The sequence below is a fragment of the Taeniopygia guttata genome, chromosome 7, assembly GCF_048771995.1.
Source record: "Taeniopygia guttata chromosome 7, bTaeGut7.mat, whole genome shotgun sequence".
Lineage (NCBI taxonomy): Eukaryota > Metazoa > Chordata > Aves > Passeriformes > Estrildidae > Taeniopygia > Taeniopygia guttata.
Window position 1 is genome coordinate 39,041,107 of NC_133032.1, and position 17,403 is coordinate 39,058,509.

The 17,403-nt window shown below is 42.8% G+C and overlaps 1 protein-coding gene across 9 annotated transcripts in view; it reads left to right on the forward strand.

Annotated features, from left to right (window-relative positions):
- PKP4 (plakophilin 4) overlaps positions 1–17,403 on the forward strand; it is a 63,943-nt gene that overhangs the window by 11,499 nt on the left and 35,041 nt on the right. For 5 of the 9 annotated variants that reach the window (XM_072931830.1, XM_072931833.1, XM_072931834.1 and 2 more), the window contains exon 2: positions 14,239–14,372. In XM_072931830.1, coding sequence (XP_072787931.1) covers positions 14,244–14,372 — 129 coding nt within the window. In that variant the 5' untranslated portion in view covers positions 14,239–14,243. Of the gene's footprint in view, positions 1–4,112; positions 4,218–5,943; positions 5,998–14,232; positions 14,373–17,403 lie in introns of those variants that run through there. The other 4 variants (XM_072931837.1, XM_072931838.1, XM_072931832.1 and 1 more) reach the window with 3 other exon arrangements.

Below are 17,403 nucleotides of genomic sequence, written 5' to 3' on the forward strand. Positions count from 1 at the left end.
AACTTTGACATGTAATTTTGTGGATATGTAGATATTCCTGGTATTGCTAGAGTGCTATGGGTGGATGCTAAATGCAGTAATAATTTTGGTTGTTAGTTAGTTGAGCTACTGTATGAAGATACAGGTGTATGTCTTAATAATTAGAGTCCTAACTGAAATGGCCCTACCACAGCAGGAAAGCAAGCAAATCACCTTGATTTGACCTTAACATTTTCCAGCTGCAGAGATGCCAGCCGAATGTGAATCAAAACAGTACTGCCTGTAAACACATCCCAGAGGAGCCAGCTACTTTCTGCTGGTTTAACTCTGATTGAAGGAGTTTGACTCCCCTTAAGGTAAATATTATTTTATTTGTACAAATATGAAAAAATAAGTCAGATGCACTGGTATGATAGGAATCATCTCTATTGATCCTAACAGTGCAATTACAACAGTGGAGAAAATAGCCATCAGTAATTCTATTCTCAAATAGTATATTCACTATACTTTTTTACTTTTCCAAAATGTTCATTTCACTGGGAAATTTCCTAATTTGTAGCTACAGTGATAGATTTCTTTATAGTCATTTAAGACCTGTTTGATCTTCTCTCAAATGTTTCCTTATCCTTATTTTTACACCCAGGTGTTCATAGAAAACAATATCTTCTCAGTTTCTATTTTGAAAGGTTTCTGGTGATGAAAAAGGAGGATTTGGTTTTTTTGTCATCATGACAGCCTTTGAATTCAGGCAGACCAGCAGAACCAACTGCAAATACGAAAATCAAGGCCTGTGCCAGGTGCTGAGTTAACTTCCATTTCATTCTAAGGGGAGCAACACTTCAGATTCTCTGCTGGAAGTGTGGTTTTGATGCCCTCTACAGCAGCATGTGCCCTCACTGTGGCCATCTCACAGGAGCAGCTATGTTCTTCTCTCCAGTTACCTCTTGGGGATGACCTTGCTGTCTGTCACAGAAACTTTCTTTGGTCACTGTCTGTGACTTGGGTAAAGAGCATTGGCAAGATGATTAATGCCCCATGTCCTTCTTGCCTACCAAACCCCCCAGAATTTGGAAGATACGAAGGCCCGTTGTTTTGCTGGTGTTAAGTGTGATCAATCACAAGGGAATTCCTAGTGGAAAAAGGCTGGAGAAGTAAATTCTACTTCTTTGTCTTCCTTCCCTTAAGCAGGCTGTGTACATAATGATGGTCATTTGACAACAGAGATTGTGTTTGCCTTTTTCTGAGGTACCTGCTGGGCTGTTACCTGCCCGTGTTTTCTCTGCAGACAGATGTTTCTGTCATTCTTAGTTGGTGTGCTGCTTTAGCTTGCTTGTCTCTAGCTTTCTTATTATTATTATTATTTGACTTGGAAAACAGCAGCAGACAAGTAGATTTCTACACTCCCCTTAGGCTAGGAAGGGATTCTTTTGCATTTGTATCTCTTTTTAATAGCAGGTATGCTTCCCAGATAAGGACTCCTCTATTAGCTTAGTTACATGCTTCTGTGTGTCATCCCTTCCACTGCTTTGGATAGCTATGGATTTGCTTGGGAGAAGGAGATCAGCTCTGCTGGGTTCAGCTGGTTCATATCACCACACTCTTTTCTATTTCATAAGACTGGTTCTTCTCAAATCCAGCACTTAAGTTGCAGTTCTGCCTACTTGAATTATCTTTCCATTTAGAAATAGAATCAGTCTATAATGATGTGCTCCATGGCAATTTTGGCAACTGATTTTTTTCTGTTCTGTTTTCCAGGCTTGAGTTTGTTGCATAATCTTTTCTATTTAACTGCATTTTTTTGTTGCCGTATCCATTAAATGAACAGCTGTGCCCACCACTGTGCTGATTATTCGTGCCTCCTTTGATGTCTAGAGCAGCTGGGTCTCACAGGACCAAGATTCTGGTGGTATCTGTTTCTAATAGAGCTTGCACCCCAAAGGGCTGGATTGTCAGCCTGGCATGGTTCTGCTCAGCCCTGGTGCTATGTTTGCCTGGTGGCTGCCCTGCCTCAAGGGAGCTGTGCTCAGATCCCCGAGTGCTCAAGGACAGCAGCTCTCCAGGATGTCACCCCGAGACGCAAGGGCAGGTACTCTGTCAGTTCAGTTGCAAGTCAATACTGTCTTTTAAGGTGTCCATAAATGACAGGGGACTTCTTGCTTATTCCTGGGCGTATTCTTTCTGTGGCTTACCAGGAGGATGATGACGGGTAGCAGCAGCATCAGTATTAAGAACAGATAAAAATGGGACAAGGTAATGCGTGTGCATGTTTACCCTGCTGTACGGGAATGTGCTGATCTGAAGTCTGCATTAACAACCTTGCTGAGGGCTACTTTTAAAACATGTAAGAAAAGACTGACAGTATTAATCAGGAGATGTGTTCTGAGTGTTATTTGGAATTAACCAGCAGCATTACTGTAGAGAAACAACTTACAAAATGTATTTGCCGTTTTAAAGAAGCAACTTCTTTACAAACCTTATTTGAATTAATAATTGTGTGCAGACTATATATATATATTATTTATATATATATATATGTATGACATTTTTCATCAAGTTTTTATTGGGCTTTAGTTTGACAAAAGATGTGCAGTGTTACACATTTCTTTTAAACACGGTTTGTGTGAAGTAGATTTTTGAGCCTACTTTTGCCCCTCCTTGCTGGACATGTTCACATTTGCTCTGGTATTTGAGCTTTACCTGTTAGGTCGTATGAGAATGGAAGTAATAGAGAATGTCCTATATTACATTAAGTTAAAGAATAAAAACCGATAGTTTGAACCTCTATAGAATTCCTGCGCTATTGCTGAAAAGTTCAGTTTTAAATGTTTTGGTTTGAAGTGGTCCCTCACAAGCAGGCAAGAAGATGCTATTAGGTGGATATGCATTCTGTTGCTATCTGTAATTTATCCTGCTGTCTGTGATACTGAGAAGATGACTAGCAGCTGCCTTGGAGCACCTCACTGAAATGGTTCATTTGAGGTGGCAGAAATGGTTTGTGTGCCGAGTATTTCGCAGTTGTGCAGTGCAGTGACTGGGGTGTTGGTGGATTCCTCCCTTCCGCTCAGGCCCGGGTTCAGTGCTGCATCCTGCCAAAGGGGCCTGTTCCTGCCGCGCTTCACAGCGCCCGGCAAGGACAGCTCAGTAGCAGCTCTCTGAAATGGTACATATTCTTATGGAGCTGAAGTAAGGCATTCTAAAAATGGAAAGATATGCCTCTAACTACAATTACCCCGTAAGCGTTACATAAAAGAGCAATAAAGAGCAATCTTGCAAGTGGTGGAAGTGCATTCTTTTCTGCTGGTGTCATCCAGGAGTGTATTTCCTGAGTTGTTGTATTGACGTTCTCCTGGACTTGCAGAAAGCAAGCAGGAGCAGGCTTTCTCAAGTTTGAAAGTGGAAATCCCCTAAAACACTAATTAATTGTTGTATTTTTTTAAGACTTAAAATTGCACAATTTTCCAACTCCCTCATTGTTACTGAAAGGCTTTGCTTTTGATCACTGCCTTTTAAATCCTTCATTCTGACATTTGTGTTACAGCACAGTGAAAATAACTGGCTGAGTTTCTATCTTCACTGTTGGTAGATGTGCTTATTTAAATATATAAGTATTAATTGTCAGGCATATCTAAATCGTAAGTGTGAACATTTATTTTTTCTATTATGTATAGATGTGAAATGATCTAAAAATTTGTGTTCTTTTGAATTCAGAAGGGCAAAAAGGAGCCCCTGTATTCCATTTAGAGAAGACAGCAACACTTAAATAATTAATGTCATTTATATTGTCTGATACTGGCAAGAAGGTAGTTGTAGCTCTTTTAAATATTATCCTTGATTATTGTTTTGTCCTTCCTGCAGTGACTTCAGGATTTTGGCTGTTACTGCTTTCCCCAAAAGTCTCTGCTTTATATACAAACACAGGCAACTTCTGCGTAAAATTTGCTTTGCTTTGGTTGCTTTCTTCTGACTTTTCAATTGATCCAGCTTGATATTGGGTGCATAAAACTTCACTAAAGCAGTCTGCAAAGATTGTGCATTTTCAGTGCACTGCGAAGTGGAAAAGAAGCAGGAGGGATCACTGAGGTACCTTTTTCTCCTTTTCCCTCTCTTTTCTTTGCCAGGGGAAGGTACTTGGATTACAGGCATCCCAGCTTTGTGTTTTCCTCAGAGCTGTTGTTTTGCTGTATGTGCTTCCATGCAGGACTTGGTTCTCTGTGTCAGCCGCGTCACCTGGAGTGTGGGTGAGGCAGGGCTGTGTGTGGGAGGTAATATGGAATTGGGGATTGCTGGGCTCAATGAACAGCCTTCAGCCTTTGTGTGTTGGGCTTCAGCGGCCGGTTGTGAGCTTGCTGTTTGTTTTAAGCTGGATTCTCCTGTAGTTCCTGACCTCTGCCTGCTGCTCCCTGCTTTGTGTGTCCCGTGCCCCAGCCATGCCCTGCGGAATGCCTACGAGTGCCATCTTCTGCTGCTGCCGCAGGGAGCCCGGGCACAGCTGTGACAGAGCCCACCCAAGTGCCTTTCCATGCAAGTGAGCTGCTGCTTTGGGTTCAACTTCCTAGGGAGGTCTCTGGTCACCTCTCTTTTTCCCAGTGCTCTCACCTGGGCTTTCCTGGTTGCATCTCACAAAGCCACACGGCAATGTCAAGACATTGCACCAAATATGTTTCTCTAGTCGTTGAACAAAATTAGGTATTATTAGGTATATTTCTTAGGTATTATTAGGTATATTATTAGGTATAATTCTTGTCGTTGAACAAAATTAGGTAGATTGGATTAAAAAAAAACCCACGCTCTTTCCTAACACTTGAAATTCTAGTGCCTGTTACTGGTTTTGGTGTGTTTAATTGCCCTGCTCAGGAATTAGCATGTGACTAAAATATAGGGCAGAGAATTAAAAGGTAGAAATAAGATTGGTGTTGTTGTGACAACTATTTGAGATTCCTTTGATGTTAACATTTAAAATACATTTGAGTCATACTTTCAGTCTTTCAGGAACTGAGGCAGGAAAGCTATCTAAATTGTATGTCCAACTGGTAAACTTTGATGCAAAATGTTACCATCTCATGACAAAATTGCATGCCTTTAGCAGATTTTACCAGAAGAAATCTTTTTCACTGTGAGAAGAAAATCACATCTTAGGATCTTGTACTGCTGCATAAAGATGCAATTCTGCCACACAGCAGGAAGCCTGTGAATGCTGTTCTTAAAGTTTCTCCTTGTTTTAACTGAGCATCAGCAAAGAACCATATGCCTTCATTCAGTATTTGTTTTGCTTCTTGACCATTTCCACACTTAATCTTAATTCTTCCTTCAATGTATGGTTTTCCGTCTCTCTGAAACTTTTTGTTGCTGTATGCTGGATTGCCTATAGTTTGCAGTGGATGCCTGTTTTGGAGTGTGGTTACAATTATTGACATTATTTAATGTACCATTGACCTGACTTTTCCCCGCTCTGGCACTTCTGCGAAAGGTTTTCCTGCCTCGCCAGACACTTTAACCTGAGTCTGCCTGATTTTGTTGCTGTGTTTCTGTCACCTACCCCTGCTACAGGAAGGCATATGGGTCACTTGGATGGGAACAGTTTGTGTGATTTTGTGTTTATCAACATTGGCTCATTCTTCTTTCTTTGTGGTTTTCCTCAAATCACACAGTTGTCCTTGATCTCCTCTAATTGTGATATCATTTGTAAATTTTGGTGTTCACAACTTTTCATCTCTTCATAAAGTATTAGTAGAAATGCTAAATTATCTATAGAGTAGAGTTATGTGTAATCCTACTACAGTACTTTCAGTTTTGAGGGGTGAACAAAATCAAATACACCTCAGAAAAATAATAATCTTTGGGATATTGGAGAACTGATGGAAGTATTGGTAACTATGGCCTGAAAACACAGATGCTTGTTGTCTAACTCTTATATTTTGCTTCTACATTCAAGGATTTTTTTTTTTTTTTTTTTTTACTTTCTAGCTTGGAGAACAGAAGAGGAGACAACTTCCTTTGCTTAAATGTAAAAGTTTGCAGGTAGAGTATTCTTGGTAGCAGAGTTTTGCTGTGCAGTTCTGTTTCAGGGCAAGAGGAAGAGTAAACTGCAGTTTAGTAATTGATGAAGCTTCATTTTAGTAAAATCTTTTGCTAATCAGAAGCCATGTTTATTGGAAAACAGTGGTATTCCCCAATTTATGTTTATGGTATGCAAGAATTTGACATTTCTATAGTAGTCGTTTGGGCAGGAGCATCCACCGGTAGCACTGAAGAATTCATAAATGTATCCCAATAAAAGCAGGGTTTCAGCATCCTCAGTAAAAGCAGGTTTTCAGTTTTGCAGGGGCACAGTCGGGTTGCTGGCCCTGCCAAAGGTAGCTGAGCTGCTGAGGCACAGCTGTCCCTGCAGATGTGGGGCTGTGGTGCCAGTGAACACACAGCTGTGCAAGGGGAAGTGCTGCTCACAGCTGCTTGCTTTCTAAAGGCAGAGTAATGACTGGTGTTGGTAGTGTCCAGCTCCAGACCATCTCAGGGATACATGTGACACCACATTGCTCAAAAACTGGCATTGTCCAAACAGGAGGAGCTGTGGAAGTCTGTAACTCTCCAGCTGTCTTTTGTAATGGGGATTGTAGCTGATAATTGTTATCATTGAGAAAAACTTTTGTATAATAATATTCTTCAAATATACTATGTGACAAAGTTGAGAAGCATGCTTTTATAAAGGCATATAACATATATTTGGGTTGCTAATTCTTCCAGCTGAGGCATGTCTCCCTGCAGGTAGTGAGCATTCTCTCTAGCAATAACATAGTCACACTTCAGCAATAATTTTGCTAGGAGGAAATACAAGTAGAAATTGAACAGCAGCTGCAGCCGTTGTTGTAGTTAGTAGTGGCCATATATGTACTTACAGCCATTGTCATTTTAATTGCCATTGGCTTGTTTGTAGTTTTCAGGTGGCAGATGGACCGGGTACAGGTTTGGAGCTGGGGCACAGGGCAGCAGTGGTGTCAGCACAGCATGCCTGTGCTGCAGGTTCTCAGCTGTTAGTCTGCAAGTTATGTTGTTCTGTGAAATTCATTCTGAAGTACTTCATACCTACATTAATTGCATCTATGCCAACACCAAACTGAGAATTTATCCTTCTGTGCATGGTTGAATGAGTAATTGATGAATGTCCTTGCCACCTGACAGTCTGTTTGGAAAACCTAAAATCCTTCTGTGATGCTGTGTTTCCCTCCTCCCCCTCAGTCTGGGATAGAAGAGAGACTGAACTTTATCCCTCGAGATCAATCTGCTGTCTGTTTGCTATTCTGCAGAGCTGGCTTTGAGCGCTGTGCTCTGATGAGGCTGTATTCAATGGCAGTGGATTTAGATACCTCAGCAGAAAAGTGCAGACATGGGATGGCCCAAAGGGAAAGTTCAGATTTGGGATCTCTTTTTTCTCTTAAGTCATGGAGCCTTGTTGACTTAAACTACTGAAAACTCTATTTAGCTTCTCGTACTTCATATGTTTGCTAAGTGTAAATGCTCTCCAGACATCCTTCAGATGACAAAGAGGCTTCTTTTCAGGTGAGCTACAGACAGTGCCTCAGGCCTTGAAGGACGTGGCTATAAATATGTCTTTATTCAAAATGGGTGTCTTGCTGTACATGTCTGATACCTTCTGGTGAATGGTTAGTTTGAAAACTATAAAAGATATTAGTCTCATGAGCATGTTTCAACTAGATATTTGTAGATGTAGAATCTTGCCTGCTCACTGGAGTGGAGTTAACGTATGTAGCCATCAGCCAAAAAAACCCTAAAAACTGTCTTTTCCTAGGAACTGTAACAAAAATATGTTTATCAAAAAGCTGAGCTAATGTGCATTTTAAGATTTTAATTAAACATCTCCCACATTTCTCAGGCAACAGGTCAGTTGTGTGCAGGAGTCCTTTTTGACTGTGGGACTCAGTCTGCACAGCTGTGCAGGTGGTTTTTATCCTAAGTTACTTTCTTCCATGTTTTCATCAGATAACATGTTTATTTTCTTGGTTTTATCCTTAAGTCTTCATGAACTTGTGCACTACTAATGTCCATAATGAAAACGTATCTCTGAACACAGTGGCTAGCCTGCAGTTGATATTTGGAGTATCCTCCCCTACTGCATCTGGAAATTTCAAACCCTGCCTTTTATGTAAATACTGGAGCCATCTTTCACAGAATCCATTTTTAGTTGCTTGCATCATCTTTGCAAGTGGGTAAGTTGTCATCTGCTGCCTCTCCATCCAAAGACATTCTGCAGGCTGGCAGACAACGCAGAGCGTGGTTCAGTCACTTGGTTGCAGAAAGCTTGAGCATTTCAATCCCTGCTCTGGCCTTGCAGCAGGGTGAAACCAATGGGAACTGCTCCTACCTGGAAGTGTTCTGACAGCTCTGTGAAAGAACCTGAAAACAGGTCGATTTTATTGATATCTTCCTGTAAAAACTAGAAATGTAGTATGTTTTGTTCAAGTTTTGACTTCTCATGCACACTGTAAAGGATGAGCAGAGTCTTTGACTAAGAGCTGAGATTTGGCTTGTTGCTCTAAGTGTAGATATACAAGAATGACTTTGTCATGTAGTAAATGTTAGTGTCCCAGCAAGTTGATTTTAGCTTATAGGAGCGTTTCCCCTCTGTACTAATGAGTATTTGTCTAATGTCATTGGTAGTTTACTACTATTGCTTGTGTTACCCATGTAGCTAGATAAATATGAGGATTTTCAGTGATGAGAGGTTTCCCATTGTTTTTTTCATGTTGCCCTCGTGAAATAAATACATTATTTACATTATTAATATTATTTTTATCATGTCCTAGCTGGCAGAGTCGATAAGAATTGTATTACCTCTTCAGCATGAATTGTGCTGGTGGCTGTTCTTACTGGCTGCAGGTCAAATGTGTGCTGAGAGCAGTGTGAGAGCCGGGCTGGCTGCTGCTGGAGCTGGTGTTTCCCAGGTTCCTTCCCTGTGTGCTGAGAGCAGTGTGAGAGCCGGGCTGGCTGCTGCTGGAGCTGGTGCTTCCCAGGTTCTTTCCCTGTGTGCTGAGAGCAGTGTGAGAGCCAGGCTGGCTGCTGCTGGAGCCACCAGGTGACTGCCCAGCCCAGTGCAGGGCTCTGTGGAAGGAGAAGGGCTGGGAGGCTTTGGGAGCTGGTGCTTGTGTGAACCACATGAGCAGGGGGTGCACACTGGAGGCAGCACTGTCCTCTGAAGAGATAGTTATGGGGCTGTTTAGGTGAGCTTTGCTTAAGCAAATCCCACAATGGCCCAGTGTGGTGGTCCCTGCCAAATCCTCCCTGGATGGAAAGCTGTCTTTATGGTGGCTTGGTTTGCTCTGCCTTGATTTACTGTGTGGTTTCATAAAGCCATTTGAGTGAGTCTCTACAGCAGAGAGACTGGAAAAACCACTGCTCTCAAAATTATTTTAGGGTATTTCAAAGTGGAGGCTTCAAATTGAGCAGCTTTGTCTTTCTTGCACACTTCATGTGGACATGCCAGCCCGGAGCTAGGTTATCACTGCTTTTGGCCTTTACTTCTAAATAGAGAATTTGAAAATTCAGAATAGGTGTTAAGAATTTTCTTGGACTTAACATACAAGATTAACTATTTAAGTATTTTCCTGAAAAATTATCTAAGCGATTGAAAGGCATTATTTTTTTACCAAAGACTGAAATGCACAGCAAATTCTCTCTGTCCTCCACATTTCCAAGCTTCTCACATTATACTCTTGAGCTTCATTAGAGCCATTTATACCATGCACAAGTCTTAGTTCTGCAATATCCACCAAAAGATCATTCCAGAACATTTAAAGCTTCCAGTTCTTGTATATTCTTTGCAATAGCAGAGAATTTAGTGTGTAAACTTTGATGTTCAGTGACGTTAACATGCAGTCAGGTGTGCTGAAATGCACTGAACAGAGCTATAAACAGTAAAATACATTTTCTGAGTTTTCATTGTGGCTACAGAGATCCTAGACCTTCAGTGTTCAGGAGCAGTTTGAGAATTAAAAGAACTGGAATGCAGGGAAGCATTAAGGTGCATTTCTGGTGGTACCTGTGTGAACTTCCTGATCCGTCAGTGCCCAGGGCTTGCAGAGAGCAGCCCAGGGCAGGACCTAGGAATCTACAGCGTGGGGCTGTGGGGGATGAGGGTTTGGACAGCCTGGGAAAAATGTGGGAGTAGTCTCCTGTTCTGGGTGATGTCTGACTGCTCAGCCATGACAGGCAATGTAACTGTGAACCTAATTTTTTTGAGGTATGAAATCTGGTTGCTAGTTTTCCAGTAATGAATCGGTTATTTATCCCCAAATGAGCGGTAGCACAAGTCCAGGGAGTATTTTGAGTGGGTAAGTCCCAGTCTTGTGAAGGGAAGAAGGAGGGTTTTGTATTAACTCCTCTCAACTTCTTACTCGTAGCAGATTTCAAGGCTCACACAAAACCTACTCTTGCTATTTCCTGTTCCTATAAGGTGAAGATGAGAGCCTGCCTTGACTTTGTGGGTTCCTGTCCTTAAGCAGCATCCCTAGACAGGGCTGTGGGGGTGGGGACTGGGCCCTGCAGAGCTTCTCCTGCTCCTTTACTCTCCTGTGCTGTCACCCGAGCCCACAGGCCTGGCAGGAGGGCAAGGAGGGGATGAGCAGACTCATTTATTAGCTCAAGCGTGTACCTAAGTGTTTGTAGGATCAGAGCCAACAGTCATTTAATGTTGGAATCAAGATTAGAAAATCAGTAACTTTGCCAAGAAATGTGTTAATTGAAGGAACATCAGTTGAAACAACTGCCTATGTGAAAGGGTGTAGGCCTGTGATTACATCTCTTAACACTGAGATAGATGTACATTTAACACCAACACCTTCACTAATAATTAATTTGATTGTTTTTATCTGGATGTTTTCATTAGATACTCAATACTGGGTATATTTTCCATTCCAATGAATTAGCACACCTTCCAGCCAGCTCAGAGGGATGTTTTCTGGACTGGTTTGTTACAGAAATCTACTACAGATTGGTTGAGAAGTTATTCACAGTGTTGGGGTGAGAAGAGAGAGAAAACTATGGAAAAGACAAATTGAGATTGTTTCACTGCTCTATTTTCTACTTCTCTCCTGGAAATCCCAAACTGCAGCAGGCACTGCCCTGTTATGTTCAGGTGGAGACACAGTGGGATATATGGACCAGCAAGCAGCCCCTTCTGAGAGAAGCGCATGTGTAACTTGTGAGTTTTTGAGACTTGTCCTTTAGATTGCTTAGCAGATGTTTCTAAATGAAGACAAGGCTCAATTGGGTAGTTTTATTACTTGATATGCTTGCAAATTTATCAGATCATTTAGAAACCTGAAACACTGAGTTATAGTCATAAAAGAACTATGGTAAGCAATATAAAAAATCAGATATGACACATGGAATTGTGACATGTATTCTGTGCTTTGGGTTCTTACTGCTTGATTAAAGAGTTGGTTATCGGAAGTAAAACTTTGAAGAAACAATTACTATTTTCTAAAACCATAAAGATGCGCATTTGACTTTTCAAAATCCTATTATACAACTATTAGAGGTCGTTTCTTATTCTGCTTGCTTAATTGCTGTTTAATGGGTTCTGTAGAAACAGTCCTTGAAGCTTTAGTTGTGTGCCCACTTGACATGCAGCTTGTGACAGGCTCTGTGTGGCAGCGTTTGTATCTGCAAGCTGAAACCAATAAAAATAGTGTTTCAGAAACAGCCAGATATGTCTGGTTATTCATTTGTGGCACCTTGGAAGTCGAGTAGCATTTAATGTTGCTTTATTTGTCGAGAGTGAGTTCTGTTCCGGTTGCAGTTGACGGAGGTGTCCCGCAGCCCCGCACACCACAGGCTGGAGCTCGGCTGAGCACGAGGAGAGGAATCCCCGCGGGAGCCGCCGTGGGTGAGCCGGAGGCCGTGCCCTGCCCGGGGAGCCCTGGCTGTGCTGGGCAGGAGGGAATGCTCACCGTGCGCCATGCAACCTGGCCATAAGGAGGACAGTGTGGTGTGGTGAGGGGACAGCCGTGTCTGTGCTGAGGGGAGACCCGCGTCCGTGGGGAGAGAAGGTGAGGGGAGACCCGCGTCCGTGGGGAGAGAAGCTGAGGGGAGACCCGCGTCCGTGGGGAGAGAAGGTGAGGGGAGGCCCACATCCATGGGGAGAGAAGGTGAGGGGAGGCCCGCGTCCGTGGGGAGAGAAGGTGAGGGGAGGCCCGCATCTGTGGGGAGAGAAGGTGAGGGGAGACCCACATCCACGGGGAGAGAAGCTGAGGGGAGACCCGCGTCCGTGGGGAGAGAAGGTGAGGGGAGAATCATGTCTGCGGGGAGGGAAGATGAGGGGAGCACCATGTCTGTGGGGAGAGAAGCTGAGGGGAGACCCGCGTCCGTGGGGAGAGAAGCTGAGGGGAGCACCATGTTGCAGGAAGGGAAGATGAGGGGAGCACCATGTCTGTGGGAAGGGGAGAAGGCAGTAGAGTGGCCCTTGGTATGGCTGGGCTAGCATGTTCAGGTGTCCTTGTGCACTCCTGACAGCAGAAACCTTTGTGCACTTACTTTTGCCTTGTTCCCGAAGATAAGTGTGGTGTGGGTGTATGGTAAGAAAGGGCTGTTCATACAGGCGCATTTCAGGGTATGTACAGGGCAGCCTCCCTGCGCTTCACCTGCAAGGTGCTGAGGGAAAAATTCCTGCCTTGCTGAGTTGGGGTCCTTCTCCGATGTGTTTAGGAAGCAGCTTTTCTTTCTCCATTTGCAGTGGTGGAAGCTGGTGGGTGACCAGGCTTCTGCACCACAGGTTGCCCCCATGACTGCTCCACTGCCTCCCATCACTCATCTTACCCAAAAACTCTTTGATTCCCTCAGTGGCTGATGTGCAACTGCACATGAACCGTGTCACGAGCTCTTTTAGCTCTTTTAGACCGGAACAGGGTGGTTAATAAAGACCCCGTGCTAGCACCAGAAGAGCTCATGGGCCTGAAGAGGAGCCATTCCTCTCACAGCCCATATGCTGCCGTACACAGAGCAGAACAAAAGCACTTGTTCTTCTGCTGTCACCTCACCTCTCCAGTAGCAGCACAGCCCTCTTCTAATAGCACGGGCCTTTGCCTGGGCTCTGCGTACAGGGTGAAGGAGAAACCTTGCAAGAGACCAGCGATCCCAGGAGAGATCCCTCCAGGGTCAACTCAAGTCCCCTTTCAACCCTGTCAGAAACATGCAGCTCTGCAGCACAGATGTGCACTGATCCTGTGCATTGCCCTGTGCTCATTCAGGTGCTCATGGCTAATACAGCTCCACACTGAGGGGTCTCATGGGTCCACTCCTGGTCTTGGAGCCGATTTGCAGCCTAAGTATCTCCTCACCCTTTGAGTAATGAATGCAATGAGGAAGGAATCTGTTCCTGTTTGTCTGCCCTAGGAATATTGGATGAGTTAGTTCTGAAAATCTAAAATGAAACATGAATTACTCCTAACATTAGACCTCACAACCTTTATTTTCTGAATGAAATTAAAGCGTGGTATCTGTGTTAAGCTTTGTGAATGCCACTTACTTGCTGTTTTCAAAGCGTTAAACACACTTCGTAACTATCTCTGTAATATTGGTTAATAGTGACTTTGATAATTGAACAAATTAATTGCTCTTTTCCATGGATTGGAATTGTTAGTGTGTTGCCTCTGCAATAACACAGCTTGGGATTATTGGACGCTAATCCTGTCAGTCCTTTCCACACTATCCATAGCCCAGGGCAATTTGCTTTAACTTTAGCCTTTTAATTTCCTCTTTTGCAAAAAGAGCATTAGAAGCATTGCTCCCATTAAGCTTTTATTACCATAATTAGTCTCTTCCTTAGTTTGTTCCTGACAGCAGAGCATTCTGCTGTTATGTGTCATTCTTCTGTGCTGAAAACTGCATGTGGTAAATTTGTACTGATCCTGGGTGTGCCTTATAGTTAACACTAGTATTTTTCATGCATCTTGAATTGTGCTAGTTTTATTAACCACCACAAAATAGTGTTTTTAAAAATAATGTTGAAGCATCATGCAAGCTACTTGCTCCTGCCCAACCCTTGAGTTGTGTGCGTGATTCTGGTCTCCATTTGTGAAGGTGAAACACAGTCACACAGCATACATTGAGTAATGCAAAGTTCTCTGCTAATTTAGTTAAGTTTGGAAAGCTTCTAGAAAAAAAGAATATAATTCATAATCCTGAAAGTTTTGATTTTAAACATCACTGTCTGAAAATGTAAACTATATTAAAATCTTGTTATTGCAGGCAAAATGCCAGCCCCTGAGCAGAGCCCAATGGTGGAGGAGGGGCTGCCGCAGACAGCACAGGAGACTTCCACAGGCCCAGGCATGGAACCAGAGACTACTGCCACGACCATTTTAGCTTCTGTAAAGGAACAGGTATCTGGCTCATTTTCAGCAGTTCATCAGTTCAGTGTGTGTGGAGTTAACCGCTGTCTCTTACTGCATTGCTGCAACAACCAGCACTGTTTGTTTCCGAAGCATGTGACCCAGTGCCACCATAGTCTGTTTGGTGTATCGGTTTTGGAATCTGAACGTAAGGGGTTCAGTTACCTGCGTTAAACAGAAGCACCATTCTGGTATTCTGTATCCCTTGGAACGTCTGCACTGCTGTTATAAGTCAGACTGGAAATGCAGGTTTAGTGGCAAAGAAAGAGAAAATCTAGTGTAGAATTGATGCAACATTAGAATCAGTTCTTATAAGTCCTGCGAAGCCAAGTGTTCAGTGCTACAAAAGTCCCACACATACAAATTGGGTATGATAATTGTACTTTATTTAAAAATGGTCATTAAACTCTGAGATTGTTTTCAGTTATCAATACAAAGGTATTAATACATTTTAAATCTGGAGCACATTTATGGGTGTGTATTTAAAGTTTCTACAGGAAGAATAAAATTGCATTTGCAATCAAATTCAGCCTTAATTTGTGAAGATCATTCAAGTGGGGAAAATAGCAGTTCTACAAGGAAACACTCTAGTTAAAGTTTTTGTTGGTTTTTTTCTTTTTTAAATTTAAGGAACACAAAGGGAGAAGGGATACTTTGGCTTTCATTGTATCATACTGAGAAATAGTGATCGTCTTTGTTGACTTTATACACGAACTGTGACATCTGAACCTCAGAATAAATCTGCTTTGCTGTTTCTGTTTTGGAACTTCCTTGAAGATGAATCACAACTTGATTCAAGATGGTAGCTCTGAATGCAAATGATATATTATTTCTTATGTTGTCCCATATTAATATTTTTTAAAAGGTGAGAATTAGGTTATATCTCCTTGATATCAACAGTTTGCATTATATCAACAGTTTTCAATAATACTTTATTGTTAAACAAAAGTTTTCTGCAGGATAATGAAATTTGAATCTTAGTTTTCATGCCTAAATTAATAGTTTCAAAAGTAATTTAAGGTGACAATAGCAACCCTAAAAATTTCTTAGCAGTGTTAAAATTAATATTCACATTTGCAGTGTGCAGGATATCACTGCCAGAGGCTGTTGTGGTGTGAGAGGTCAGCCAAGAGTTGCAGATACTTTCAGTCCCCTCTCTCCAAACAAGAGTTTGCCTTGTGCCATCCTAGCCTGTCACAAAAGGCCATTAGGGTTCATTTGTCTGAAGTACGTTGGTGGTGACTTTAAGTCGGTCCATTTTATGCTGCAGCGCACAAGGAGCGTGCTCACAGTGTGGCTGAGCAGTGGCAGTGCCAGAGCTGGGCTCTGCAGGCAGGATCCCCTTCCCAGGAGCTGCAGTGGCAGTGCCAGAGCTGGGCTCTGCGGGCAGGGATCCCCTGCCCAGGAGCTGCAGTGGCAGTGCCAGAGCTGGGCTCTGCGGGCAGGGATCCCCTGCCCAGGAGCTGCAGTGGCAGTGCCAGAGCTGGGCTCTGTGGGCAGGATCCCCTGCCCAGGAGCTGCAGTGGCAGTGCCAGAGCTGGGCTCTGCAGGCAGGGATCCCCTGCCCAGGAGCTGCAGTGGCAGTGCCAGAGCTGGGCTCTGCAGGCAGGATCCCCTGCCCAGGAGCTGCAGTGCAGTGCCAGAGCTGGGCTCTGCGGGCAGGGATCCCCTGCCCAGGAGCTGCAGTGCAGTGCCAGAGCTGGGCTCTGCAGGCAGGGATCCCCTGCCCAGGACAGCTCCATGCTCCAGCCGTGCTGGATCCCACCAAGTGAGCAGGCAAGGCAGTTCTGTTGGGAACACCACCAGACATGAGTGTGACTAAAGGCTTTTGTTAGTGTTCCTTTGCCTGCCCAAGCAGTGTTTGTATCTTTTTATTAGTCCTAGAGAAAAAAATATAATGGAATCTTTCTTTCTTTTGAAAGGATGTTAAAACCTATTCCTCTTTCCATTTATAAAAAGACTATTAAATATTTTGCTATTACATAACTAAATTCTGATGAAAGCTAAAAACAATTAAATAGTCATTTATCATCAGCATTGCACAAACTTCAGAATTGGAGCATTTCTGTGAAAGACACATAAAATGAGTGTGAGGGGAGGAAGATGTAAATTGTCCTTCAGTCTTGGAAGTGATAATATGAAAAAATTAAGAACTGAACTGCTGCTTTCTGTTATTTTTTCTGTTGATAATAATTAAGGACACTGACATGTTCAACACCCTTCCTGTGTGGCAGAAAGCCCAGAACAGAATATTTTCCAGTGAAATTCTTCACTTTATTAAGCTTGAACAGAAACTGCTACACTGTTTGCTTTTTCCTTTGGTACAGGAATTGCTGTGAGGTGCAGCAGGTCAGTGTTTGTAAAATAGAGCTGCCACACCCTGACCCAAGTACTTCAGAAACACTGCAGTGGAAACACAATTTATTATTACTTGTCAAACTGGGCAATATTTTAATTTAATAAAAACTTTAAAAATTACTACAGTAGTTCTAAGATGGATAAATATATTGAATTACTATAAGCTTTCTGTCATAGCCATGAGGCAATAGTTATGATTATATAAAAGGTTGCACTAGTTAGCCTTTGAATGCTACAAGCTGCTTCTAAATAAAGTTTCCATTTGTTTCCTTTTCCTAGGACTGCAAATCAGTTTTAATCAACTATTTTACCAAATTGGAGTGTGTCCTCTAGCTCTGATCAGTCTCTTGTTCAAGAGTCAGGTGTCAGACAGCTGGGTCAATCTCCCTTGGTCATGTTTTAGGAAAGGAACGTTCCAATTCACTCATAGTGTTATAAAATAACACAAGCAGAACAGCTGTAACCTGTGAAGAAATTTAGATCACTGCAGCTTTGTGCTTTTCTGACAAAACTCGAGATCTGTTTTAAAGTGAGTATGAGCCGAGGTGGGCAAGAAAGCCAAAGGCACCTGGCCCTTGTCAAAACTTGTGTGGCCATCAGGGCTAGGGCAGTGCCCTCCCCTGTGCTGGCACTGCTGAGGCATCTCCAGTTTTCAGTGCCTCGA